General features: G+C 44.1%; 11 protein-coding genes across 12 annotated transcripts; 5 read left to right on the plus strand and 6 right to left on the minus strand.

The window, feature by feature from the left end:
* Window positions 1-2,279: 2,279 nt before the first annotated feature.
* On the minus strand, window positions 2,280-4,779 carry BCIN_12g02690 (hypothetical protein). 2 transcript variants are annotated; one of them, XM_024696333.1, is made up of 2 exons: window positions 3,143-4,779; window positions 2,280-2,935 (listed from the first exon to the last, which is right to left on the minus strand). In XM_024696333.1, exons 1-2 carry the CDS (start codon window positions 4,632-4,634, stop codon window positions 2,511-2,513), a joined length of 1,917 nt encoding a protein of 638 aa, XP_024552141.1. In that variant the 5' UTR covers window positions 4,635-4,779; the 3' UTR covers window positions 2,280-2,510. The 2 variants fall into 2 exon arrangements, with proteins under 2 accessions (XP_024552141.1, XP_001558132.2); XM_001558082.2 differs by having other exon boundaries at window positions 2,280-4,779.
* A 1,961-nt stretch (window positions 4,780-6,740) lies between these two features.
* On the plus strand, window positions 6,741-9,929 carry BCIN_12g02700 (hypothetical protein). The gene is made up of 2 exons (XM_001558084.2): window positions 6,741-7,295; window positions 7,377-9,929. The coding sequence occupies exons 1-2, from the start codon at window positions 7,286-7,288 to the stop codon at window positions 9,506-9,508; spliced, it is 2,142 nt and encodes a 713-aa protein (XP_001558134.1). The 5' UTR covers window positions 6,741-7,285; the 3' UTR covers window positions 9,509-9,929.
* Window positions 9,930-10,154: 225 nt separating this feature from the next.
* Window positions 10,155-12,092, minus strand: BCIN_12g02710 (hypothetical protein). Its single transcript, XM_024696334.1, has 2 exons — window positions 11,928-12,092; window positions 10,155-11,747 (listed from the first exon to the last, which is right to left on the minus strand). The coding sequence occupies exons 1-2, from the start codon at window positions 12,000-12,002 to the stop codon at window positions 10,257-10,259; spliced, it is 1,566 nt and encodes a 521-aa protein (XP_024552142.1). The 5' UTR covers window positions 12,003-12,092; the 3' UTR covers window positions 10,155-10,256.
* Window positions 12,093-12,549: 457 nt separating this feature from the next.
* Window positions 12,550-13,934, minus strand: Bcmtr3. Its single transcript, XM_024696335.1, has 2 exons — window positions 13,717-13,934; window positions 12,550-13,664 (listed from the first exon to the last, which is right to left on the minus strand). Exons 1-2 carry the CDS (start codon window positions 13,853-13,855, stop codon window positions 12,850-12,852), a joined length of 954 nt encoding a protein of 317 aa, XP_024552143.1. The 5' UTR covers window positions 13,856-13,934; the 3' UTR covers window positions 12,550-12,849.
* A 137-nt stretch (window positions 13,935-14,071) lies between these two features.
* On the plus strand, window positions 14,072-15,285 carry BCIN_12g02730 (hypothetical protein). Its single transcript, XM_024696336.1, has 4 exons — window positions 14,072-14,291; window positions 14,475-14,563; window positions 14,754-14,807; window positions 15,106-15,285. Exons 2-4 carry the CDS (start codon window positions 14,483-14,485, stop codon window positions 15,127-15,129), a joined length of 159 nt encoding a protein of 52 aa, XP_024552144.1. The 5' UTR covers window positions 14,072-14,291; window positions 14,475-14,482; the 3' UTR covers window positions 15,130-15,285.
* Window positions 15,286-15,430: 145 nt separating this feature from the next.
* On the plus strand, window positions 15,431-15,913 carry BCIN_12g02740 (hypothetical protein). The gene is made up of 2 exons (XM_024696337.1): window positions 15,431-15,599; window positions 15,667-15,913. The coding sequence occupies exons 1-2, from the start codon at window positions 15,542-15,544 to the stop codon at window positions 15,858-15,860; spliced, it is 252 nt and encodes an 83-aa protein (XP_024552145.1). The 5' UTR covers window positions 15,431-15,541; the 3' UTR covers window positions 15,861-15,913.
* Window positions 15,914-15,922: 9 nt separating this feature from the next.
* Bcelp4 lies at window positions 15,923-17,315 on the minus strand. Its single transcript, XM_001558087.2, has 2 exons — window positions 16,789-17,315; window positions 15,923-16,700 (listed from the first exon to the last, which is right to left on the minus strand). Exons 1-2 carry the CDS (start codon window positions 17,237-17,239, stop codon window positions 15,943-15,945), a joined length of 1,209 nt encoding a protein of 402 aa, XP_001558137.1. The 5' UTR covers window positions 17,240-17,315; the 3' UTR covers window positions 15,923-15,942.
* A 70-nt stretch (window positions 17,316-17,385) lies between these two features.
* Window positions 17,386-18,343, plus strand: Bcrpb8. The gene is made up of 2 exons (XM_001558088.2): window positions 17,386-18,003; window positions 18,114-18,343. The coding sequence occupies exons 1-2, from the start codon at window positions 17,654-17,656 to the stop codon at window positions 18,217-18,219; spliced, it is 456 nt and encodes a 151-aa protein (XP_001558138.1). The 5' UTR covers window positions 17,386-17,653; the 3' UTR covers window positions 18,220-18,343.
* Window positions 18,344-18,398: 55 nt separating this feature from the next.
* BCIN_12g02770 (hypothetical protein) lies at window positions 18,399-20,091 on the minus strand. Its single transcript, XM_024696338.1, has 2 exons — window positions 19,808-20,091; window positions 18,399-19,418 (listed from the first exon to the last, which is right to left on the minus strand). The coding sequence occupies exons 1-2, from the start codon at window positions 19,843-19,845 to the stop codon at window positions 18,470-18,472; spliced, it is 987 nt and encodes a 328-aa protein (XP_024552146.1). The 5' UTR covers window positions 19,846-20,091; the 3' UTR covers window positions 18,399-18,469.
* Window positions 20,092-20,236: 145 nt separating this feature from the next.
* Bcopi10 lies at window positions 20,237-21,745 on the plus strand. The gene is made up of 2 exons (XM_001558090.2): window positions 20,237-20,573; window positions 20,682-21,745. Exons 1-2 carry the CDS (start codon window positions 20,533-20,535, stop codon window positions 21,361-21,363), a joined length of 723 nt encoding a protein of 240 aa, XP_001558140.1. The 5' UTR covers window positions 20,237-20,532; the 3' UTR covers window positions 21,364-21,745.
* Window positions 21,746-21,759: 14 nt separating this feature from the next.
* On the minus strand, window positions 21,760-25,646 carry BCIN_12g02790 (hypothetical protein). The gene is made up of 3 exons (XM_024696339.1): window positions 24,517-25,646; window positions 23,301-24,375; window positions 21,760-23,114 (listed from the first exon to the last, which is right to left on the minus strand). The coding sequence occupies exons 1-3, from the start codon at window positions 25,388-25,390 to the stop codon at window positions 22,112-22,114; spliced, it is 2,952 nt and encodes a 983-aa protein (XP_024552147.1). The 5' UTR covers window positions 25,391-25,646; the 3' UTR covers window positions 21,760-22,111.
* Between the last annotated feature and the right edge of the window lie 12 nt (window positions 25,647-25,658).

Here is a 25,658-nt window from a genome sequence, read left to right on the forward strand (position 1 = left end):
TGTTATAATTTCAATTCTGCATTTCAATGTGTTCGATTGTTCATCGAATATCATGCCATTACAATTATCAATGATAATGTAAATTACTGAAAAGATACGGAAATATTGAAGCTCAATAAACAATCTCTCAAAAAGGCAACATTGAAGCAATTATCGTTTGAATTCATTGAATATCTCTAGATTTTCAAGGAAATGCAATCGAAACGCTTAGAAATCCATAGTGGGAATGTTCATCTTTGTCTTGTTATGTTACTAGTTTTATATAATATAGCTTATATGTATTGCAATGGATAATCCAATCATCATTGTATGCTGATATAGTATAGAAATCTTCAATATTAGATTGCCAGATACATGCTAACTTGTATTACTCTCATGGGTGGCCAGGCCGCGATTCCCGTCATGCAAAGTGCTTTCAGGGCTCACTCCTGGTAATATGGGCTTTCTGGTTTTTTTTATACAGAAACACTAGCTTCGTTCAATTCAGAATAACTTATTTCTCCATATCCAGAAACACTAGGATTCTTATGTTTAGTGTAAGTAATTGCTTTTTTGGGAATCAATATCGTCTGATTTTTCTCCGTTTCCAATTCTTCACTACTTTCACCTGAAGACATTTTTACAGGGACTTTGTGATCTTTCTTCTTGGGAGTTCTAGGAACGGCAGGACCATGACCAGAAGACTCTTACGTGCTGGCACTGTGATTAGATCACTACCCTCCTCCTCTTGTAGGCCTTTCGCTTTTCTCTTTTTCCCTTCTATGTTTTCTCAATCGCTTCCTCTAATCGACGGCTTGCGTCTAGACTTACCACCTCTACTAGTCATATTGATTATTGACTTTATGGCTCTACCGTTGCTTTCTAGCCTTTTCAAGTTGGGTTGATAGGTACGTCTTTTATTGTCTGTAGATTGCGGTATCAAAAAGTAACTTTTCTCGAGGCTAGTTCGCTGATGTTGTTATTTTATTGTTCGGGAAGGAATTTTAATTTCGAAAAGTGAAAATGGGGATGTGGTGAATGGATTTTTAAGTCAAGTCAAGTGATTATTCAAAGAGAGGAGTTGATATGATATGATATGGTTGGATGTGATGTGATGTTCTGTGATGTGATGTGCTTAATTTAATATCGTATGCAGATGGTCATGACTTTGAAGAGATATATAGGTCTTTGTATCTAGGATAAATGTCTGAAGCATAATAACAACATAACTATACTTCTTCTACAATGTATCTATGTGGTTGTCTATGTATGCGGTGCATGACCTATGTAGACCAGTTCTAAATTTCACCTGTTAGAGATTTATTTGAGCTTGAATCCAATAATAACCCCTGGAACAACAAGTTATGAATAACAGAATCGTGCCTAGTAGGCAGATCTAAAAATTCGAGGTCTAAGACAGAATCTAAAGGTCGTGGCCATGACCATGGCCATGACCATGCTTTGAGGGTTGGGACCCTAGTTTTACCTGAATGTTGGTAGAGCCATGGCCTGATTTGAGGCCAGCCTGCCTGCGTTTCAAACTTTCGGTTGTAATCCTTCTGGGATAATGAAGAAAGGGGCCGGTTTCAAGATCGAGATGTTTTCTGGTCAGGACGTCACTGGAAGTCTAGATTGGAAGTCGATATACAACGCAGCATTTTGAATTCAAAATTCAGAGAGAGAGAGAGAGAGAGAGAGAGAGAGAGAGAGGCCCCTTAAAATCGAGGGGGAAATGGCGAAGAAATGTTGTCGTAGTGATAATCAAGTTTCATGTGAATCTAAAAATCAATTTGATTGCAGAACTGTTGAATGCAACATACCCCCAAAAAATTATGATATGGAAACAAAAGACTATTCTAATATATACCGGTCATGCAGTAAGTAGGCTTCCAAGTGGTTCAATGTATAGCTACTTCGACATCCAATTATCCATCTCTCGATGCACATTTCTCTAGCATCTACAAATTTAATTACTTCCCATTTAGCTTTCTCGCATCTATCGCGTTCGTTCTTGACTGCAGGTCTAGAACTAAGTTAACCACTACACAAAACATTAATAGCGCTCTAGAGGTTTTGCGAAATATCATGCATATACGTCGAGTGTGCGAGTATACGGGTGTAGTGCACAGAATGATAACGTTTGAATAATCCCATACTGTAATTTCGTACGCGTTTGTCCCCGAAGACTAGTTCTCTAAAGATGAGCTTATCTTTATAATATCTTGCACTGCACGAACGTTCTGGAGAGAAAATAAGGAGGCGGTACACACAAATACAAATACACCCACACACACACACTCTCAGAAAAGTTAATTAGACTGCAACAATTTATTGATATCTAATCTATTAATTCCAAAAATATCCCACGACAAAAAGACAAGCAAATCTAAACAAAGTCCCCAAAAACGCCAACAAGATATTCAGCCCCAAATCAACTCGTATAGACCCAAGCAAAACGTCCAGCAAAAATCCCAAGATAGCTCCGTCTAACAGTCAACCTTCTAGCTTTCTTAGCTCGCAATAGGAGTTTGTCATGCATCGTAACCCCAATCTTCGGCTCTCTTTTTGCTATCTACCTTCACCTTAGGGTCTATCCAGGCCCACCTAGCATCTTCTGGTCTTGGTTTCCTTGCAAACCCACGTGTTGGTGATATGACTTTCGCCCCTTTCGGTACGGTTTTTCTGGTATACTCCCCCTTCCTTTTAGGCTTTTCAGGTTCCTTGGATGGCGTATCCGATGCGATCGTAGCCGATTTTTTGGGTCTCCGAGCATCAGCTCTTTGGAGATCCAATTCTTCAGAACCCTCGGAGTCTTCTTGAATGTCTTTAAGTGGGCTGGCTCGACTTTTATCTGCACTTGATGAAGCCCCTTTCTTACCATCTTTCCTACTATCTTTTATTGATTCTGGGGACTTTCCAGTATCTCTTTTTCCAGTATCTTTTTTTCCACTTTCACCTCTCCTCTGACTTTTATCATCATCTCTCTTACCATCTCTCCCACCATCTTTTATTGATTCTGGGGACTTTCCAATATCTCTTTTTCCAATATCTTTTTTTCCACTTTCACCTCCCCTCTGACTTTTATCATCATCCCTCTTGCCATCTCTCCCACCATCTTTTATTGATTCTGGGGACTTTCCAATATCTCTTTTTCCACTTTCACCTCCCTTCTGACTTTTATCATCATCTCTCTTACCATCTCCATGATTACTCTTTGATCTTGAAGATCCGACCCTATCTCTTGTATATCCCACAACACTCTTAGGACTCTTTTTAGAATCACCTGCTATCGATTTGGAAGGTTTTTTAGTTTCTCTTATCCATCCCGGAGTGTTTGCTTTGAATTGCGTGGATTTTTGAGATTTTGTGTCACCATTTACGGAATCCGCATGGACAGATTTTCTATCATCTCCTCTTGGTCCCTCATGGGGATTTGAATTTCGAGGTTGATCGCCATTTTTCATTGAACTTGGTTCTTGAGGCATTTCATTTTTACTTTCACCATCTCGCTTTTCAAAGTGATCCGAGCCTCGAGCTCTTCCTTTATTTTGTTTACTTCCGTGGTTCGATGTTACTGATCCTTTATAATGTGAGTCTCGAGCTCTTCCATCACCTTTTCCACTTTTGTGGTTCGATGCTGATGAGTCTACCTCACCCGAGTCTTCCTCACCCGAGTCTTCCTCGCCCGAGTCTTCCTCGCCCGAGTCTTCCTCGCCCGAGTCTTCCTCAACCGAGTCTCGAGCTCTTATATCATCTCGTTTACTCTTATGGCTCGGTGCTGGTGATCTTTCATGACGTGGTTCCTTACGAGCTCTTGTATCATCTCGTTTACTCGTATGGCTCGGTGCTGGTGATCTTTCATGACGTGGTTCCTTACGAGCTCTTGTATCATCTCGTTTACTCGTATGGCTCGGTGCTGGTGATCTTTCATGACGTGGTTCCTTACGAGCTCTTGTATCATCTCGTTTACTCGTATGGCTCGGTGCTGGTGATCTTTCATGACGTGGTTCCTTACGAGCTCTTGTATCATCTCGTTTACTCGTATGGCTCGGTGCTGGTGATCTTTCATGACGTGGTTCCTTACGAGCTCTTGTATCATCTCGTTTACTCGTATGGCTCGGTGCTGGTGATCTTTCATGACGTGGTTCCTTACGAGCTCTTGTATCATCTCGTTTACTCGTATGGCTCGGTGCTGGTGATCTTTTATGACGTGGGTCCGTACGAGCTCTTGTATCATCTCGTTTATTTTTGTGGTTCGATACTGATAAATGTTCCTCATCCGAGTCTTCCTGATCTAAGTCTTCCTCATCCGAGTCTTCCTCATCCGAGTCTTCCTCATCCGAGTCTTCCTCATCCGAGTCTTCCTCATCTGAGTCTTCCTCATCCGAGTCTTCCTCATCTTGACTCCAGACACTTGTCCCTCTAACCTTTTTCACACCCCGCCTCGTTACTGCCGATTTTTTCGCGGATGGTACTTTAGATGGAGCCATTGGAGCCATTGGAGGTGGTCCTTTAAACGATGCAGGATGAGAACCTACAGAACTAGGTTGTCTCGATCCATGCCCAGAAGATTTAGAATGCCGGCTTCCTCTTGCCGAACGTGCCGTTTGTTCATTCTGAGCGTTCCAAAGATTGATTTCCTCTTCAGAAAGCATTTTGATCTGAAGTGTTTATTGAAAGCTCGATAGCTGTCTGTATTTTTATCCTGCGCCTACGAAAGCTGAATACCGCAAGATTTATTTAAGCTGTGGACTTGGCTTTCAATGCAAGAAGACGATTGTAGAGTAGTATTGATGATTCTGATGAATACTATTTGGGCAATCAAACTATTCTTATAGTGTAGAATTTTGGCCAACTCGTTCAACCCATAAACAAATTTGTACGATGCTCGATCTTCAATTGTTGAAGCCTACAGATTGTTCAGAACTGGACATTTCGAAGACGTACAAAAATAAGAAGTGGAACCTGTGGATACCAACTCGTAGGTCGAGACCTTCCCGTTGTGTACCGTCGCCAAAGGCATCTCTAGATATGCTAGGTAGCACAGTTTCATGGGCCGTAAAACTGGGGAATTGAACACAATAAAGGAAAAAATGACAAAAAGTTATCTATATCTGACCCGGCTGAGGATTTAACTAAAAACCAACGCAAGAATGTTGGGATAGGGACATGAACATTCTACTAACAATAGGCACCCGTCATACGTTAATAGATAGAAAAAGAGTGTGGCCAGTAATGAAAATTCTAGGCAAACACGCTTTTCTATTCCCCCCAGAAACAAAATGATTGACACGGGAATGTTCAATTATGACGATCGAGACCGCCTACAGTCTACAAACTCAATCATTTGGTCAGAGCTTCACCAGTAGTAAGTAGAGTATGACATAGAATTTCGATATAACTGCATTAATAAGAGTGCCAAACACAAAAATCAATGTTTGGGAATTTCGAGAACATCCACCACATTTATAGATTACACATTGAAGTTATTCATGATTCTGTGGTAGTAGCAATGTCAAGGGAGCTAGTCTCAATCGGTACTAGTAGAGTTTTCACTCCATACGAAGTGGATTCTAGCCTCTTTAGCCATTCGAAAGTAGTATAAATGCCTTCACGTTCTACACCTTATGCTTCCAATCATTCCCTATGGAGGGTGAACATCTTCAAAGTATATGTGGTTGGTGCTGTTTGACATTCATCCAATGTCACGAGAACAGACGGCGCACGTCCATGCATTGCGCGGCATTGCACCCTTTCCAACTGTGGTTTGAGAACTATCTCAGTCTTCAGAAAAGAGACGAATAGACAGTACATGCTTATGTATGTTTGTGCACAGCAAGTGTGAGATTCAAGGCGAGGACGAGAAGAATGAGATGTCAGCGAGTAAAGTTCTTGATCAACAAGATAGCCACTCTGAAGCCACATGTGATTGCTGGATAAACTTGCATGCTATCTCAACCCCGTTATAGGAAGGTTGATATATCTGCGACGAGGGTGTAAGTGTGTGTAGGTCCTAGAAAGACTACGGAATTGATGATTGAGCAAGCAGCTAGTGGTTGCAACGGCCAGTTGGTTGAAGTTTCAGTAGATCCTGGAGAAGGCACGAAATTACGTGGCCTTTCGTATTGATATGTAGCAAGTTGTAACCACCATGCAAACTTTGAAGTTGGGGTTTTCCGTACATGTATAGCGCGGGGACGATAAGCAATATAGTCGAATCAAAAGAGAGAACCATTGGCAGACTCGTATCGTTATCCCCAACTTTTCAAGGAGGGGGTTCCCTCAATGCCCAAAGAAAAGAAGGTTGTTTGGTGGATTCAGTGGGCGTGGGGGGGAGGGAGTGATTAGAGTCGGAACGATTGGTTGGTGGATGGAATCAATGTATGGAATGATGATGGTGCGCCATGCTGGTGGACTGGGTGCAAAGGTTATTCCCAATAAGGTTAATGGCGGCTGTTTTAAATATAGATCTTGTGGCCTTAGATCGCCACCGGTGCGTCGATGCATATTAAGGCATAAATCGGGTCGCATTTACCGAATCTGTCGATTCTCCGTGTATCTTCCCATCTTCGTCCAATCACGTCCTACAATCTCCCCAAGCGTTTATACCATATTGAGCGGTGCTGACTAATGCGCCCGTAGCGTCTTGGTCCTGCAGCAAAAACAATCCGGACCTCCCTAGCACGATTACCTAATCGTCACCAATCCACCACCACCACTCAATTTGAATTTCACGTTCATATCCGCATTCATTCACACTCGTTCATGCAGACCATCTGCCTGGTAGATATCTCGTCGCCATCGCAATACGAAGGAGGATCCCAACTATTAAACCCTTCTTATTAATTAATTCACAACCTGTCTTCATGTACACAGTCTCGTCCTTGCTTTGATCTCAATAGTTTCATTAATTGAAGATCATTCCGTTCGTTTTCATCGTCCTACTCCGTCCATACCATACCGCACACCCCCCCCTTTCGCTCTTCCCGATTGAAACTTCGTCCGAATACATTCAAATTCATAATCTCAACACTACTCGCCAATCTTCGAACGATATAAGGACTGAGCTGAAGGAAAGCTGACTGACCTCACGTCACATCAGATCTCATCTCACCTCACACATGCATATACAACCGTAATCTTAATCCTCGCGAAATATCGAAGAGATAAGGAATTGAAGAAATCACCCTATCAAGCATACCAACCCAACCACCCTTCCCATCAATTCCCCCAACTCACCTCGACTCTCATCACCTCTCGTCACCTCGATACCTTTCACCAATTTCAATCGATCCCCATTCTCCTCATGGGTAAATGTAAATTAGCCCTTTAATTGATCCATCAGCTGTACTTACACCACAACCAACCTTTGCTAACGAACAACTTTCAATAAATAGGGCGATATGGTGTCATCCTGGACGCGGGTTCGTCAGGCACTCGAGTTCACATCTATAGATGGCTTAATAGTGCCAAAGCATTACAGAATCCCGATGCCCTTACCCTACAAAGTTTACCCAGGCTAGAAACCGACAAGAAGTGGACGAAGAAGATTAAACCAGGCGTATCGACGTTCGGCGAAAGGCCTAACGATGTTGGCCCAGAACATTTACAACAGCTCCTCGACCACGCTCTCGATATCGTCCCCAAAGATCAAGTATCCGATACACCAATATTCTTGATGGCAACAGCTGGTATGCGACTACTACCTCAGGTTCAACAAAATGTGCTTCTATCCGAGATTTGCGCCTATGCCCAAAAGCATACAAAATTCGACTTACCAGATTGTGGTTTACATATCCAAGTTATCCCCGGTGAAACAGAAGGACTGTATGGATGGATCGCCGCAAATTATTTACTCGGAGGTTTCGACACACCAGAGGAACATGCCCATGGCAAAGGGCACCATACATATGGATTTTTAGATATGGGTGGAGCGTCAGCGCAAATTGCATTTGCGCCCAATACTACTGAAGCCGAAAAACATGCAAATGACCTCAAGTTATTACGAATGCGAACTATGAATGGACAACCCGCGGAATATAAAGTTTTCACTACAACATGGTTAGGATTTGGTGTCAACCAAGCTAGACATCGCTTCATCGAAAGTTTGAAGGACGCTTCTTATACCAAGGATACCAAAGAATTGCTCGACCCATGTCTTCCAGCTGGCCTCAAAACAACCTTGGATGGAGATGTTGTTGACGGCTCGAAACCCACAGGAAAAAACCCAATCTTATTAGGTACCGGTCAATTCGATCAATGCTTAGCGGCGACATATCCCTTGTTGGATAAAGATGCCCCTTGTGCCGACAAACCTTGCTTGCTTCACGGACAACACGTTCCTGCTATCGATTTCGACGTCAACCATTTCGTCGGAGTTTCTGAGTATTGGCACACAACTCATGAGGTTTTCGAGATGTCACACAAAGATAGAGCCTATGATTTCACAAAATATCAAGCTTTGGTAAAAGATTTCTGTAGTGAGGAATGGGACGACATCGAGGCAGAAGTGAAGAAGAAGAAGAAATGGGGAAAGAAAGTGGATGTCAAGACAGCGCAAGAAGTTTGCTTCAAAGCTTCATGGTTGATTAATGTTCTTCACGACGGAATTGGGGTACCAAGAGTTGGATTGGAGAAGCCGGGACCAAATTACAATGCGACAAAGGAAATGATGCTTCACTCGAAAGGCAAAGGTTTCTTGGATCCATTTCAAGCAGTTGACAAGATTGATGGAGTAGAAGTCAGTTGGACATTGGGAAAGATGATATTGTATGCATCTGGACAAGTTCCTCCAGCAAGTGAGGATGCCCTACCGGTCGGCTTTGGAAGTAATACTTTGGGGGTCCCTACAGACTTTCAACTGGCTGGTTCTAATGCAAATCCTATACCTCAGGACGACGATGATTGGTCTGATGCAGCCGATGATCTCATTGAAAAGGCACATTCTCGATCCGCTCCCGGGCTTCTCTTGTTTTTCTTTCTTTTAGCACTCTTCGCTTATCTATTCCGCAAGAGAGATAGAAGACTTCGGTTATATAGGGGTGTCAATACAATTTTACGTCGGAACCGTCGGCCAGGTAGCCCAAAGAAAGGCTCTCGCGGTTTATTCGGCGCAGGAAAGTTATTTGGATCTCGAGGCTCTACTAGCTATGAACGAGTATTGGAAGATGGTGATGCCGCTGCTGAGTTCGAATTAGGTGACATCGATTCATCCGAGGAAAACGATAATTCGGACGGAAGTGAAGGATCTCGGGTAGGAAGATCTTCTGGATTGGCAACGCCAAAGTTGAATGTGGTTAATTTTGAGGCGGCTAATTATTTCGATAATAATTCGCAGCATGGCCAAGGTATTGGCCTCGGTCTGGGAAGCGGCTTGCCAAATGCATGGAATAGAAGTGGTCTAGTCGTCAGAACAGAAAGTCGAGAAAGATTGGCACCTGCTTTACATTCTTTGGGCGCAGGAAGAAGAAGTAGAACGGGTAGTCCGACAAGGAAAAGTCCCCTAATGACACCGCTTGAAGAGTCATGACACGAGAATTTGAGAATGAATAAACCGATGGACCAGTCAATGAGGTAACTGGTTCTACTTCGAAATCGGGGAACCTTTCCCTTCATACTTATTTTATCATATATTCTTCTTTTAGCATGGCGCTTTTACTTGGAATGGAATGGGAGTTGAAAATTGGCGTTGAAAATGAGGGATGGTACTGATTGAGAAAGAATGACTGCAAGCTTGGTTTGACATATGGCGCAGCTTGTGGATATTAGGTCTATCACTGAGAAGGACTTTTGTATATAAATATTCTTAGGGTATGCATGGGGTTGCCAACGCAATCTTGATGTGGTGATTGCGAATAGATGGATGGTATATCTGTAGTGCACATAGAGTATGAGATGAGAGGCATCATCAAAGTATGCCGCCGAATTAATTAATTCAGTTGATATATACACTCGTTTTCTCATGCACAATTTTGGGATGCCAGTGATAAGTTTTTAATGGATTAGATGAGAATGTGATGGAATTGTTCCTACAGTATTCATTTCTCATTTGTATTTGGTTTCTCACCTAGAGGAAAGTAATTGAAGAAAAGAAATCAGAAGCGAAGGTACCGATTTCTTTCTTTCGAAAAGGATAGATAGATAATGGAATCAAATCTATTTGATCCAATCTAACTTGATCTCGCCTGATTTAATCTCACCCCATCCAATCCCATCCATCCTCCTCCAACCCCCCATCTAAACCAATAAAACCAGACCCGAACCGAGTATTCGGTCAATCACCACTGTGGCGATGATAAGTGAGTATTGGGATGAGCTGATTGTGATTGTGATCGGGAGTGGGAAAGAGGAGGGAAATTGGAGTGCGGTGTGGGGTTGAGGGTATGGTGTCGAGGAGGAGTGGTCGGGGGAGGTGGTGTGGATAGAGAAGGAGGCGATAATCGTGCCATGCGCTCGGCACCCCAGAGATGTCGATAGGATTGATATGTTTCGGTCCAGGTGGGGGGTTGGGAGTGGGAGTGGAGATGGAGAGGCGCGTTAGAGGGTGGTGGGGATGGAGATTCTGGGGGCGAGGGTGAGGGAGTTGAAGAGGGAGATGAAGAGGGTGCTAGGAGTGTGAGGTTTGAGGTTGAGAAATCTTCGTGCCGGAAGCTGGGAGGTGTGTAGATGGGTTTGTAGGGTGTGGTGTAGGGGTAGGGGTTGGGATACGGGTATGTAGAGATATGGGATTCGAGGGAGGGATGAGGTGCAGGATGTGGATGTGTATGCGTACGTGCGTATTCATTTGGATTTCCATTTCCATTTTGATATGGATCCGGCATCTTGGAATATTCGTGGGAATGAGAATGAGAATGTGCGTCGGTATATGCATCTGCGATTCTCGACGTGTTCGCACGTGGCCATGCTTCTCTCTTCAGATTTGGATTTTCCTTTTCCTTTTCATTTTCGTTTGGAGAATTGTGCTGAGTATCCTTACCCCTCCGTTTCGCAAGCGGCATCTCGTCTTCGGAATCTGCGTCGTCGTTTTCGTTGTTGTTTTGGGTGGCGGCGGTGCGCTCGTGGAAATTCGATAGGCTGCGCTCGGTAGAGGAGGAGGAGAAAGAGGAGAAGGGGGAGTAGGGTTCAAGTTTGATTTGGGGGGTGAGTGAGTGGGAGGAGGGTGTTTGGGAGGGGAGTTGGTTCAGGAGAGCTTGGGAGGTGGGCTGGGAGATGTCGGGTTGTGAGTTGTTGAAGGGGGGAGTGAAAGGGGCGGGGTAAATGGGTATGGGTGCGTGAGGAAGGTGGTTGGGCTGCGGGTATGTGGAAAGTCGGATGGATGGGGGGAATGGAGAGGTTTTGTTGTTGAGTATAAAGGCTTTCCATCCTTGGAGCTGGAAATCTGGCTCCGAGATCGCATCTGCGTCGGATTCTGTGGTATCCTCGATTTCCCTCTTCCTCTTTCCTTCTTTGTTCTCCACTCCACCATCTGTTTTCAATGCCATTCCCATTCCCATTCCAATCACCCCACTATCCCAATCTTTCACATCCCCTTTCTCCTTCTTCTCCCCCTTCTCCTTCTTCTCCCTCATCTTCTTCTCCCTCTTTTCCCTCCTTCTTTCCTTCTCCTCTCCATTCCCTCCCCTCTCCCCACTCCCACTCCCACTCCCAAGATGAATATTCGCATTCGCCCCAATAACCCCCTTTTCAATCTGGCGTTTGAGTCTCGTGTAGCGCATGCGTGCAGCAGGAGATTTGAGATTAGTGGTTTGGCCTACGGCTGCAAAATCAATCTGTAGAATGGGAAGAAAGTTAGAGAGAGGGAGGAAGGAAAATTATGCGCTGTGATTCGGTTGGGGGGAAAGGGGACGGGGGATTAAAAATTGGATAGTGTTTAAGAGATATGTAGTTTGAAAAGATGAGAATATATAATCAATGCACTAACAATAAACACTGTCTAGAAATTTACTCACAGTTTTCATATCTGATTTCTGGAGACAAATATACAAAAAGACGAGATTTTCATCAAGTTGAATTTTCGAAGGCATATTTGTTGTTCTTCACACCCTTTTCCTTCTCACTCTTTCGCCTACCGAATTTGATAGTTGACAAGTAACTAGATTGCTGATCTGCCTTCCTGAGTGATATTGAGAGAATCTTCCAGCGATTTCGAAGATGTGATTTGATAGTGAGATTACAATAGTGTGTTGTGTTGGAATGTTCAAGTATGGTGTTTGAGAATGTAATCAAGAATCTCTTCAAAATCTTCATCAAGTTGATTTGGGATATGGGAAGTTTGGTCTTCTATATGCTGCAAGATGATGAAAGCGAACTGTGGACACATGAATGAAACGATGGAGTCTGGAGATGTTTTGATTTTTGGGAGGGTATTGGTATGCAGCTTGGCTCGAGATATTGCTTGTTTTTTATGTAAAGTGAAAGCTTGGTGCTTGTTTGGGAGATACGTTAAAGGTATTCTTCATACATGATTTCTGAAACTCTACATAAAGATGGGAGTGTTTGTGGTGCTCTTTGATTGTAAAAAATGCTGAAAGGGCTTCACTTGGAATTTTGAAATGTTGTTCATTCAAAGGATAACAGACAATTTAAATGTTGGAACATACAATATAGAATCAATCCTGTAGAAAGGGTGTATCAAGAAGAATGTGTATCCATGTTTGAAAATGAACAATGACAATTCTGTAATCATTCAATGTAGATATCGAAGCCTGACTTTCGAAAGATCACGAGAAACTCCTCGCTTTTATGCAATAAGGTCCAGATTTCCTTTAACGCCTTGTTGATCCTAAGCCAATGTTGACTGATCATTACTCTCTTTTCTAACGCCCAAAAACTCCACTTTCAAAAACACGAGCAACGATTAAAAGTACAGTTTCATCTTCTGAATTTGATATCTGCAGTTTCCTTTAGAGCTCCGATGAGAACTCTATGTGCACCCAAAGCTGCCTGTACCGCATTCTCCGTAAGTTTTTCATAAGATGGATCATCAGTATTAGACTCAGTTGAGTGGCTAATATCTCCTTTCACCCAAAGGTCTGTGATCTCATCTCGAGCTGGAAGATATGCCACAATACATGCAGCTAGAATCTCCTTATGTTCAGATGGTACTGGATCCAAAACCAATTCGGTAGAACCATCCTGCTCTGGAGTGGCCGGTGAACGTACTAATGCGGCGACTCCGCCAGAAACAACATCAACACAATCGATTCCAGCATCGGCAATAGCTGCAGAAGCAACAGTGATACAGCCACTGAGAACACTCATCATACCCCATCCACCGGCAGTCAACGAACCGAAAGATTTATCATCACCCCACCAATGGTCCTCTTCCCCTTCAAGAATCGTAATATTTATCTCCACTCCACTCTTAGGCCATCTATCACCAATGATTACACCTCTCAATGCGGTTTCCAGATGCACTCCAAGATCCCTTTCACTTGTGTCTCTGACATATCCGCGTCTTCTTCGCGCTGCAAACGGCGCATATTTGACATGCGTCTGTAGGATCATATGTGGTGAAAATGCGGCAGATTTAGGTAATGGTCGAGGGCCATGGACGGTACATGCAAGCTTGAGACCGGATGTAGAGAGGGAAGCAAGGCCTGGAGCAGATTGATTCGAGGGCTGAGATGGTTCAAGTTCGAGATATGCAGATCCTGAGGCTGATGGTGTTACACCGGTTTTTAAAACTGATTGAAGATGAGCTGAGAACTACTGGTATCAAAATTGGTATGTACATACAGATTTTCCTCAAAACATTGGGTTGCCTGTTCCTCGAAGGTCGTTCTGGACGATTCTTTGAATCTTTGGTAAGATACTTTAAAAATACTGGTGGATTTGTTCCACCAGGGGGACCATTTATTCTCCTTCGATCAGACATGATTGATATGAAAATTGGTGAAATTGGTGAAATACGTCAACCAAATTTATCTATCGTATTGTCTTTTGATTTTTACTTCAATCGCAAATAGCTCTCTGCGGTAGGTACTATCAACATTTTCTGCCGGGGAGTCCGGATTAATAGACGGACCGATGATATCCCTGCAAATGTTTTTAGCGCGGTTGAAGCTACTTAAATTTTCGCGCACCTCGACAAGATTTTCTCTTTTATACAATAAACAATATTCTTCTGATTTGGTGTCGAGATGGTTGTAAGTTGCCTTCTTCAACATCTCAAGCCTCATCTATTGCTTCTCGAGCAATGAATTACAAGACACCAGCAATGTCTGATACAATGGTATTAATGGACAAGAAGCTCACAACTTCGCGCACTAATATCTTCAGTCGCAGCTGGCATCTGGTTTGCAATTAACTTGGTAAGCTCTTACATCCTCTCTCATTCACATCTTCCTGGCCCGGATTCAAACTACACACCTTTTAGTTCTCGGCGATCTCCTGAGCCACGAACAAACATGCATCACCATATGAGCCACGATCTTAATGCTCGTATTTATACTAGAAAACTTCACCTGTTTTCAATTGCTAACAGTTGTCTGAAGATACATAGATGATGATTGCTTCAAGCAGCGCACACTTCGGCAACACTACCCTGCTATCTATTGCACCGGAAGCAGGAGTCTTCTCATTCGTAAGTTCACCTATCTTCCAATGTTCGCACTCCACACAGTCTTTATATGATGAAAAAAAATTAATCAGTTCTGCTTCTGAACTTTCATGTTGATAACCAATATACCAAAACTTTTCTGATCCACAAAGACATTTACCTCATTTTGCTTTTTTAACTATCTAAGCATTACAAAAGCTAATTGTCACTTCAGATACAGATTCTATACACATTTCCCGCACCCAAGGCACAGCAACGATATTCACAGGTACGGTATACTCTATATCACCTTAGCACTCCCTCGTTATGATGATAACAGCTTATCCATTCCATGAATGCTCATCAACCGAACCCTACTCCCGCACCGGACTGGGCCTTCAAGCTTGGGATGATAGGTTGTGGAGCTGGGGTTTCAGAGCTTCAGAGATTCGTCTTGCGTCTTGTAGTTCAAGTCTCTGTCGCCGGTTGAAGTGCTTGATTTAAACGGCTTTCTGAACAATCTTGGAAATTTACATTCAGCATTAAACATCAGTATTAGTTCTATGCTAATTGATGGGTGCTATTAGGTTCATTTGAGTCTTCGACTTTGAATGCTTGACATGTTGGTGTAACCGGGCTTGGATAATACTCGTAGGTAAGTTTGGATCAAGGTAGGTCCTATGGTTATCAGCATTATGGAACGATGAAATGCCTCCAGCGGCAGGTTTTATACATTATCAGATAGTGACAATTTAAATTATTTACCAATTGCAATATTCATTGTAACATCTTGACATGGTGATTGGTCTGAAACAATCGAACAAGACTTTTTGTAGCATCGTATCTCTATGCAAGCATGAAATGCAAGTCCTCTCAGCACAGCATCGACAAATCTGTGACATGGCATTATTAGTCAGCATGACCTTTTTTACCTCCAGCTTTGAGTGAATCGCATGGAACAACATCACCGGCAACTCATGAGTTACAGATAAAAGAAATTAAACCAATATCTCTCGATTCACAATGCCTGCACTTTGGCCCTTAATTTTGGTGATGTCAATTGGCATCACGCTTTTCATCGGCATGTGATCCTATCCCGAACCATCTCCATCCCTCGCACATCACTCAAGCACTAACAAAAGCTATAGCATGGATGATACTCACGTCATGTTTGGGTGAAGGAGCTCGTCGTCATATCTCAGGAATGTCATACAATCCCCGAGAAGCCATATATGACAGTAACTACTTGGGAGCCATCACATCCAATGGACACGGTACTTGGAACCAATTTGAGATGCAAGATATGTTGGGAGATCATATTGAACATTCCGATTCCGAGTAAAGTTTCCTATCCTTCTCCAACGCCGGTGCTATGCTATATACAAAATTTGTCCATACATTTATTGGATGGGGGAAATTATGATCTAAAATTCTATGTCGACTTTGGTGGCTTTTCCTCCTTTTCCATCGATGTCGATTCCACCCTTTTGTTCTTCTCCTTCGTCTTCGACGGGTGGTAAGCTGTAGGGTTTGATCACGAGTCCCTTTCTTCTACTTAACGAGAATGCCAAATCGTCCCCAGCGAACCCAGCGCTTCCGCCGCCCTTTTCGTGGAATATGGGGAGGCGATGGATTTTGAGCATGCCTTGTGGAGGCTCTTCTTGAGCGGGATTGGAGGAGCTGGAGGGTGTGGCTTTGGGGATGATGGCTATGGATGGGAATGGGGCGATTTCGAGGACGCCGTCGCTGAGGAGCTCGATCCATTTTGTGAGGGCGGTGGTGCGGGGGTGTAGGGGGAGAGGGAGGGTAAGCATGAGAGTTAATCGGGTGGGGTATTGGCGAAGTAGAGCGCGGAGAGCGTGGAGGAAGGGGAGGACGTGGTGGGGGAGAGAGGCATGTGAGGGGTATAGAGCTGGTGAGAGGAGGGAGGGAATTATGATGCGGTGGATAGTTGTAGGAGGGGTTCGAGAGAGTTGAGTCGAGAGATGTTGAAGGAATGGTGTAAAGGGAGATTTTGTTTCATTTGCTGTGTCTGCAAATTCGAAGTCGGGTCTGAGAATCGTGGGAATGAAATGCATTTGAGTAGACGAAGGTGGAATCAATCGTTTACTAAGATCGAAGTCGTGACAGAATATTGAAGGTGGTCCTGAAGAACCTGTACTCGATTGCACGGTATTTCTCTCTGCACACAAATAAGAGCATTAGCTTTTGTAATTCGATATTATATTCTTCTACGACTCGGTCAAACATATATACAAAGGGCCACCCACCTCTAGCACCACTCGCCCCAAATTCCCCCAATCTCTCATATCTCCACGCAATCTTCATCTTATCATCTGCCGCCTTACTCTCCGCATCTTTCTTCGAAGATGATCCCTCTGCAACACCCATTCCAGGCAATTCTCTTCCCCATCCTTGATGCATTCCCAAAACATGAATGTGATGCCCTTGCAACACCCCCTCCGCAGCATAATATTTCAACAACGTGCCCCCAAAATCTGTAGTTCCGCTCTCCTCAAGTAGCAACGAAGTGCCGAGTGCAAGTCCCGCATGGCCAGCCAGTATAGAATCGAGCGAACGGATGCCCGTCGATGTCGTTGGCCGGCCATCGAGTGGTGAGGGACGAATACCAGGAATCGGTGCTACTTTTTCCGGAATCGGAATCTGCGAGCTTTGAATTCCTGGCTGCGCGATTGCTACGTTGCGTTTTCGAAAAGCCATGGTGGGAAAAAATTGGTGGTGTGAATTATGTTATGACGAGAAGTTATTATTTGGATGGTCGCGGGGTAGGTCTTTCTTTTATTTTATGGGATTCACATCCCACCTAATAAACGCGAGCCACTTGCCATTAATTTTTTTTTTGCGCCGGAACATTCGTTTGACCGATCTCCGGCTGGATTTTTGATGGTTTTGGCAGAGTGCAATATTTTGCGAAAGACAATGCTTCTTTTACTAAGTATTTACTTACAGCAACGCCATTGATACCACACTCTCGAGTGATTTAATTCAAAGTCCGACAGAATTATATTTTTGATACCTCGATCATTCCGCCCAAGGATCAATACAAGCCGCCAACGGTCCTCAAGTTTACATACTGCCATCTCAATTTCCCCGATCTCCAATTTCTAATCCACAATGTCTGGTCCTCAAGACGCGCAACTTTTCGACGAGCACTTCACCGTCAACGAATTGGACCATAAGAAATATGTACGAGTAGGACGCATCAAGGCCACCTCCACGGTCGACCATTCCGTGTCGATGCTTTTGGATATCAATACCGAGCTATTCCCCTTAGCCGTCGGCGACAACATTCGCGTTGTGCTTGCGACATCTCTGAATTTGGATGGCACAAAGGATGACGGAAAGGGATGGAGAGATGCTAACCGCATGGGATTGGGGGGTGAGGCCTCGCTTGCGGATATGTTTGATTATGTTTGTCATGGGAAGATTTACAAGTTTGAGGATCAGGAGAACAGTGATCTTATGTAGGTTCTTTCTTCTTCTCTTGAGATTGAGGATTTGATTGGTTATTTGCTTGCTTCATGGCTATGGTATCTATCTATGCTATGAAATGATTGACTGACTTCTGGTGTAGTAAGGCATACATCTCCTTCGGCGGATTGTTAATGGGATTGGAGGGTCCTTACAAGAAGCTTACACCTTTAAGAGTCGACTATGTCTATCTTCTCGTCAAGAAATAGATAGACTAGGAAAATCGCCCGGGAAACTGTCTGGGGAACCAAAAATGAATAGATGAAAGGACTCGCTATCTATGTTGTAGTGAAATCTTGTGAGGAATCTGGCAGACGAAAATCGACAGTTACAAAACCCGATTTATCGTATGCATATGTGGTTTTGCATTTGCGTGGGGCGTTGTGGATGGGAAATTGAACAAGTCTTGAGGGCGTTCAAGCACCAGATACCTTTTTCAAATCTGGAATACTAAAATACTCAAATATTGTGCGGTCCTGGAAATGGCAAATTTCTATGAATCCTGCTGTTGATCTCATCGAAATGGCTCTCATTTTCGCTTGTCAATATGCCGTGTCTGATGAAGAAATCCACTAGAACAATTCCGCAATTGGACTTGAACTCTCCCAATTTCATGTGCTCCTGAACTTCCTCTACCGTCCAAAGGTAGAATTGTTCCACCTCGCTATCATTTGGTTTAGGAATGACATCAGCAGGCAACTCCAAATCATAAATGTATTCACATTCCGGCTGCATCAGACCCGTTTCTCCTCCAGCAGTGGCACCCCGTACATAGAAATACGTAAGAGCGCCGTGAGCCTTCACATTTTTCCTCACAACATCTTCCGGGAAACTAGCTTCTTCCATACACTCTCTCACCAAAGCCTCAAACTTATCTTCTCCCGTAGACATTCCTCCTGCAACTGTGTTGTCCAACATCGATGGATATGTTTGTTTCGTAGCCGAACGTCTCGGGACCCACAATTTTATCCCGTATTTCACTTCAGGGCAGCGCACATATGCCATCATGTGAATTCCATAACCCAGAATGCCGAACAGTACAGAAGCACTACGTTCGACCGACCAGAGGACTTCATTTCCGGGGCCATAGACCGGATATAGCTCATCACGCCAGCCGGATAGAACCTCGAAGGTTTTGTTGGTGCGCCAATACTCGCATGTTGCAGCGACGGCGGCGCTCCGCTCAGGTTCGGTGGCTTGCGTGAAGAGGGATATGGTGCGTTGAGATTGGTTGATGCTCATTTCTCCTTTGATGCTGGTGGGGACTTTGAGGAGAGCTTGATAGACGGGGAGCGTGATGCAGCCTACAGGGTAGGTGGTGGATGTGGTGGGGTCCTCGTGGATGAGGGTGTAGAGGGTGGAGGTTAGAGCTGAGTGGGCGGTGGCATCTTTCTCTGGGTAGGGAAATCTGAGGAGATGTTAGTTGAGGGCGCGGCTTGAAAAAGCAATGATAGATAGTGCGATTGAAATTTGAGGGACATGATAGGATTGAATGTGGCTTTGGAGTTGAGTGGAGTAGTTTCGTATATCGAACTTGAATTTGGAAATCTGCCCAGTTCAAAAACGTTCTTGGAACATTGGCTCCTATTTATCCTTGTAATGCAATAATAGATCTTCATGAGGATTGAAACTCTATTTGACTAACCACTTGGTTGTATGGTAAGATTTTGCATCATCCAAGAAGCCATCCAGCCCTTCCACCACCTCCCTCCAAAGCCACCACTCAAATATTTCCATGCAGTGATACCATCTAGCGGCAGGCTAGTTAACGAAAGAACTCAAGCTAGAATCACTTACGTATCACACTCATCAACAAGATCTAGATAAGTCTTCATGATGTATGTCTTTTTCTCGAAACGCGTGATTCGTATGTGTTGAAGTGTATCCAAAAAAAGCTTCCAGTAAGTGCCAAATATATTTCTATAACCAACGACCGAACTTTAAATCTTAAAGCTCGTGATAGTGTTTTTGAGAAGCTTTATAGACACGTCGATATAGCAACGTGCTAGCACTAGTGCAATTATACCCAGGTGTATTGAATGAATCTCGGGAGTCAAAATTAGCAAAGAATGACTGAATCCAATGGCCAAGATTACTAAGATTACTTTCTTTGCAATGTTGCACCCCCCCCACCACGCACCAAAAAAGCTGCCCCGCTCAAGCCCCGCAATCTGATTATTAGCTCGTCGTATCGTAGACACAGCGAGAACGTTCGCGAATGACGTTGAAAAATTCCTTAAGCTTGGGTTAGGTCGGTCGGTCACCCAGTCAAAATAGTTACCTCACTTCGAAATTCGCATTTATTTCTTCATACTCTATTTACAACCATTTGTTCTTTATTAACGAAGTATACCTATTCCTCTAGATACATTCATTGTGTTTATTTATTGTCTTTGTCGTGTGACTTCTTACTATTTGAGCACAAATTGGAGCTCTGATCAGTTGCATAGGTACATATTCCTCTCATACGTCACATTCGCATCGCAATCACACAACGCGCGAGAATATACCACGGATTCACCATGGAGCAAGCTCCCCCTTCACTGCCTCAATTGTTTGGCATGTAAGTTCATCTCTCTTCCTCAGCTCCGTTCATCCTGGCCTGCCTGCCACCCTTCCTTTCCTCTACAGCCCACCGAGCAAAAAGCTAACTTCTCTCTCCCTCCTCCAGAATTCCAACCGGCCTCCCACCAATCACAATTCCCACCTCTGCCCCCTCACCAACATCTTTTACCTTTACTCTCCCCGCCCGCTCCTACCAACACATCTGCGTCTTCATCCTCCCGGGAATCACCCTCCCGCCCTCCACCGCCGCCGCAGTCTACATCTCTCTCCCCCCCTCCCCGACGGGCGCATCATCGGACCCCCCCTTCAAATTCCTCGGGGGCATTGGCCCCGGAAAAGAAAGCGCCATCTTCAAAATCAACCGCGACATCTCCTCTCAAGCACCCAACAACGCTCCCGAAATCGACATGGATGCCGAATCCTCAGCCCCTCAGACGCAGGGCGAAGTCACCCTTGGCATATCTCTCGAGAGCGCCGACTCGGTATCTGCACAAATGGCACTCTTATCTTCGTCTCACTCTGCTTCCGCAGGTGCATCGTCGTCAAATCCTGGATCCTCATTAGTTCTCTCCAGACCCCAACCTACAAATACCGATACGCTAGTCCTCGCGCAACGCATAATAAAAAATGCATTTAATTTCCTCGCGAGTTTTAGCGGTAATATAATGGATGGGGGAAATGGGAAGGGGGTAGAAGTAGTGCCTCTCAAAGCGTTTGAAGAGTGGTGGAAGAAGTTTGAGGCGAGGGTGAGGAATGATCCGGGGTTTTTGGAGAAGGATGGGGATTGAGTTTTCAATTTCAAGCAGGGTGGTGAAGAGAAGGATAAAAAATGACATCCCTTGAACAAAGAGTAGTAAGGATTTGTTGGATGGATGGAGATAGGAAATCAGATTCACCTCTCGTACTTTCAGCATCTTTGCGCAAAAAAATGCACAATGGAGCCATCGAGAGAGGCAGGACAGCAAATGGAGAAAAAACAAAATAAGCGAGAATGCGACCCCCCTAGTCATCATATTCGATTATTTCAGGGCAGGCATGAGATTTGCGGACATCACTCAGAGCTAGGATATAAAGGTGCTATTTGCAAGACATACCACACGTCAGGATTACACGGACATATTACAAGATAGTAAATAATAATCATTTCAAATAAAGACGTACTGAGTTACACGAACCAAGTGAAATGAGTTTATTAGTAAAATTGGGGATGAATATTATGTGCGTTAATGTAATATGTGCTCATGTCATGATAAATACTACCGACTCAAATCACATCACATAACACGGGTCGATCTAATGATACAAAAGAAAACACACAACTTTGTACTACTCCTCGCGATGAAATCCCCATGCTTCCGAAAGAAAAGAATAGAAGAACCGTACCCCTTCTGCTGCCAACTATGAATATGCTAGTACCGTACGCACGTACTTCAAATCTCCACCCCAAACTGACAAGTGCCATAGCTAACAAATCATTCTGTGCACCCATTCAAACTCATCCTGTCCAGGTTCTATTCCCATACCTATCACTCCCCACTATGGGACGAAGATCCTACTAAAACTCACCACATCCCTCCTGCAACAAACACACTTGTCGAAATTATTCATTGCAAGCGTAACACGACAATCATCGCATAAGCTCAGGCAACGACAAGGCCACACAATAACACTTCTAGGCGAGCTTTGACAGACCACGCATTGTGGACCATTTTCTCCCATGCCGGATGCACCTTGCATCCAGGAAGCCGGTTCTTGGGTAGCTTTCTGATAATTGCGTTTGGAGATGATGAGGTGTTCGAGGATTTGAGCTTCTTCGTCTGGAGAAAGTTTACCCGATGGATCGGAGGGGATGAAATTCGGGGGACGTTGAAGAGTGGATGTTAGGACGTGAGCTCGTTCTCTCTGGATGATATCGCGGTAGCGGGAACGAGTTAGGATTTTGTCGCTTGAGAGGTGGAGGGAGAGGGCTTGAGCTTCTGCTCTTTGTTCGGGGTTTCGAGGATGCAAGAGTTGAGCTAGATCTGTTGTGGATAGGGGTGTGTCTAGAAATGGGCTAGATTCTCGCGATGGATGAGGTGATCGCTGTGTAGGAGTTCTTTGACCATCTGTAATGGCATCGTCCGACTCCCAATCTCGTTCATCTTCTGTCGAATAGGAGATTACACTGGTCATGTCATCTTCGATGTCTTTCTTCTCAGGGCTGAATGTTCCACTGTTATCATCACTTCCCCACCAGCCGCCATTCAGCCACCATTGATACAGACTGGAGTCTAACTCAGTCTCTCTATGTCGACTCCAATATTCTTGGCTGGTTTTGAGTCGCCGTCTCATTTCTACTTCTACATCCACGTGGTCATCTTTGGGTAGAGTCAATTCTCCATCGACATTTAAAAGCCAAAAATTAAGGGTATCTGGGTCATTTGCTTGCACGGCTGTGCTTGTAGGGTCTCTTTTTGTTCGCGATACAAGCCAAAGAAGCCAACCTGGGCGGCTCTGAATTCCAAGCCAACTCATAAATATCAAGATGCATGTTGCCCACCTGCAATCCATAAATTAGAAATTATCAACATGTACAAGGGTATGGCATGTGCGGGGGTGGATCTAGAAATCACTATTGCAAGAAACTTTGTGATATCATTCTGCACGTTCTCAATATAACCTTCCATTATCAAACTGTTGATGAATGGGAATTCCTGTGGACTAAAAAAGACGGGAGATCACTTACCAGCTAAGAATTAGTCTATTGATCCCAAGAAAGAACTCTAATGCCATTACCCAACGCCCACTGCGCTCTGTAGCACCAACACCATCTCTTACTGATCGCTCCTGTCCTTTAGACTTTGCATTCTTCTGTGCAGTCATCTCCCGCCCATAGGGACTGTTATTCTTTGAAGGGCGCACTGTCTGATTGGGAGCCGCCACGAGACCAACGTTATGAGGCATATGATCATCTATAGCAAGCTCGGATTCATGAGCTTTGAAACTTGGACCTAACCATTGAGCTCCAGTCTCTTCAATCTCACGGAGACGATCATCTTCGAGCCAGGTGTTAGGTTTGACGTTTACCCCTCGACTCTCATTCAGATAAACAGCTTCACTAGCCATAGTCATAACAGCAAATCCTGTCCTTAGTAGAGCCGTATAGAAGTCCATGTGCATCGTTATTCGAATACTTGACAATGGGACATTTGCTTGCATGTTATGATGTGCATTGATCACTCTCTGCGAGAAGGATAACCGAGGATGGGGAGTGCCTGGTAGATTTTGTCCAACTGCAACATTGGACTCGTCGATACCACTAGCAGGAGCCAATGTAGACAAGATCAACGCAACGCCATATATGATTGAACATATGACAATACCGCACAGAACGAGAACATGGGGAATAAATCCAATAATACAAACCGTAGGAAACCTCAATAATGCTTGGCTTGAAGGATGGTCGAAAGAGAATGATACGAGACTCCATACTATTACAGACATGAATGATATGCCCCAGAACCCAGTACTAAGTAGCCGAAATCTTCCTTGGATATCGAAGATTGCAAGAATGTGACTACTCAGATGATTCATAACCGAGAGGAACCCAACAAGTAGGACTTCTGGCGTGGTATTTATTTTTTTCATGATCATAGAGCGTGTAACAGCAAATTGAGTGGGTCCAGCATCCGAGTTGTCTTCCGCTGGAATCTTAATCTTGGTAAAACCAACGATTTGAGCACTAATAGCGGCATCGGCCTCAGCAAAGGCTAATGAGTGTTCGAAGAGCGTCATTCCTGTTTCAGCTGCGACCTGACGACCTGGATATTGTTAGGTTACATACTTATGGTATACCCAAGCTATTTTGGAAAATACAGAAACAATAGAACACCGTAATCCTCTAGCACTATCTAGAGCATGCAAACAAAAAGATGATTGGAAATCATATGGGGTAGGCTTACCTTGAACAGCGCAGGACACCGTTTCGACAAATTGACTGAAGCTAAATGTTTTAAATAAAGGCCATAGAAGTGATAAGGACCCGGACAGATCGTATGTGGTGGAGATTCCCCCCTCAGAATTGGTCTCGTTTCCCACAGTATAATTACTAGGAATCATACTCACCGCCAGACATGAGGATGAATCCTTAGCACCAAACAGAAGGGCTTGACTGAACGTATGCAAAGGACCTCCATCCTGGGTGAACAAAAGGTTATGGGATTTTGAAGAATTACCCCACCGTAAGTAACCAAAATCAGGGGACGTCTGGCATTGTATCGATTGCAGCAACCATCTGGCTTGAATAAGAAGTAGTATTATAGGTATAATTCGTAGTAGGAAGCGTGGCTTCCATGTAAATTCGAGTGGCCTTCTCGTGCTGGCCATTATATGCGTGCGATTCAAAACGATGGCCATCACTACACACCCTAGAGCCCATTTACTTGTAGCATAAGCAAATAGACCCCCGAGACTTCGCGCACTCTCCAAAGAGAATCTTGAACCTTCCATGATATTCTCTTCCGTCAATGTTTCCGAGCTGGTCTCTACAATCTGTCTAATACCCGCAACTGCAGCAGCGGTTATCGTTTCTGCGGGATCAGGTATGCCAGATCCAGTAGCTTCTGGTATTATTCGTGCCCCCATCCTTATACCCAATATATTGTCGACACTTTCCGGAACTGCAAGAAAGGAGCCGAGTTTCATGACCATTCGCGGTCCTGCCAAAGCGAAGTCCCTTGCAGACGGCACATATTGCGTAACATTGACTGCGGTCCAGTTTGTCCATGAGGCAATGTCAAATTTTGTACCATTATCGAGCATTGTTGAAGTGGCCATGATAAGCTAGGATTCGGATCAATGCAAACGGCTTAGGTCGTCACAAAGAGATAACTAGTCGATGTTTCTTGGTCTCACCAAACCATCAAAATTTCCAGATAAAGAGCATCCTCCTGTGTTAAAAGGAAGAAGAATACGACTGAGACGTTGGCAGTCAATAAAATTTATGTCGAAAAGAGAAATCCAAACATCTCCGTGAACTTCTCGATTGTCTGATGCGACCTCATTTAATGTTTCGGAATACGTTGTTCCGGCCGATTCTAGAATG

The sequence above is a fragment of the Botrytis cinerea genome, chromosome 12 (genome assembly GCF_000143535.2).
Source record: "Botrytis cinerea B05.10 chromosome 12, complete sequence".
NCBI classification, from domain to species: Eukaryota; Fungi; Ascomycota; class Leotiomycetes; order Helotiales; family Sclerotiniaceae; genus Botrytis; species Botrytis cinerea.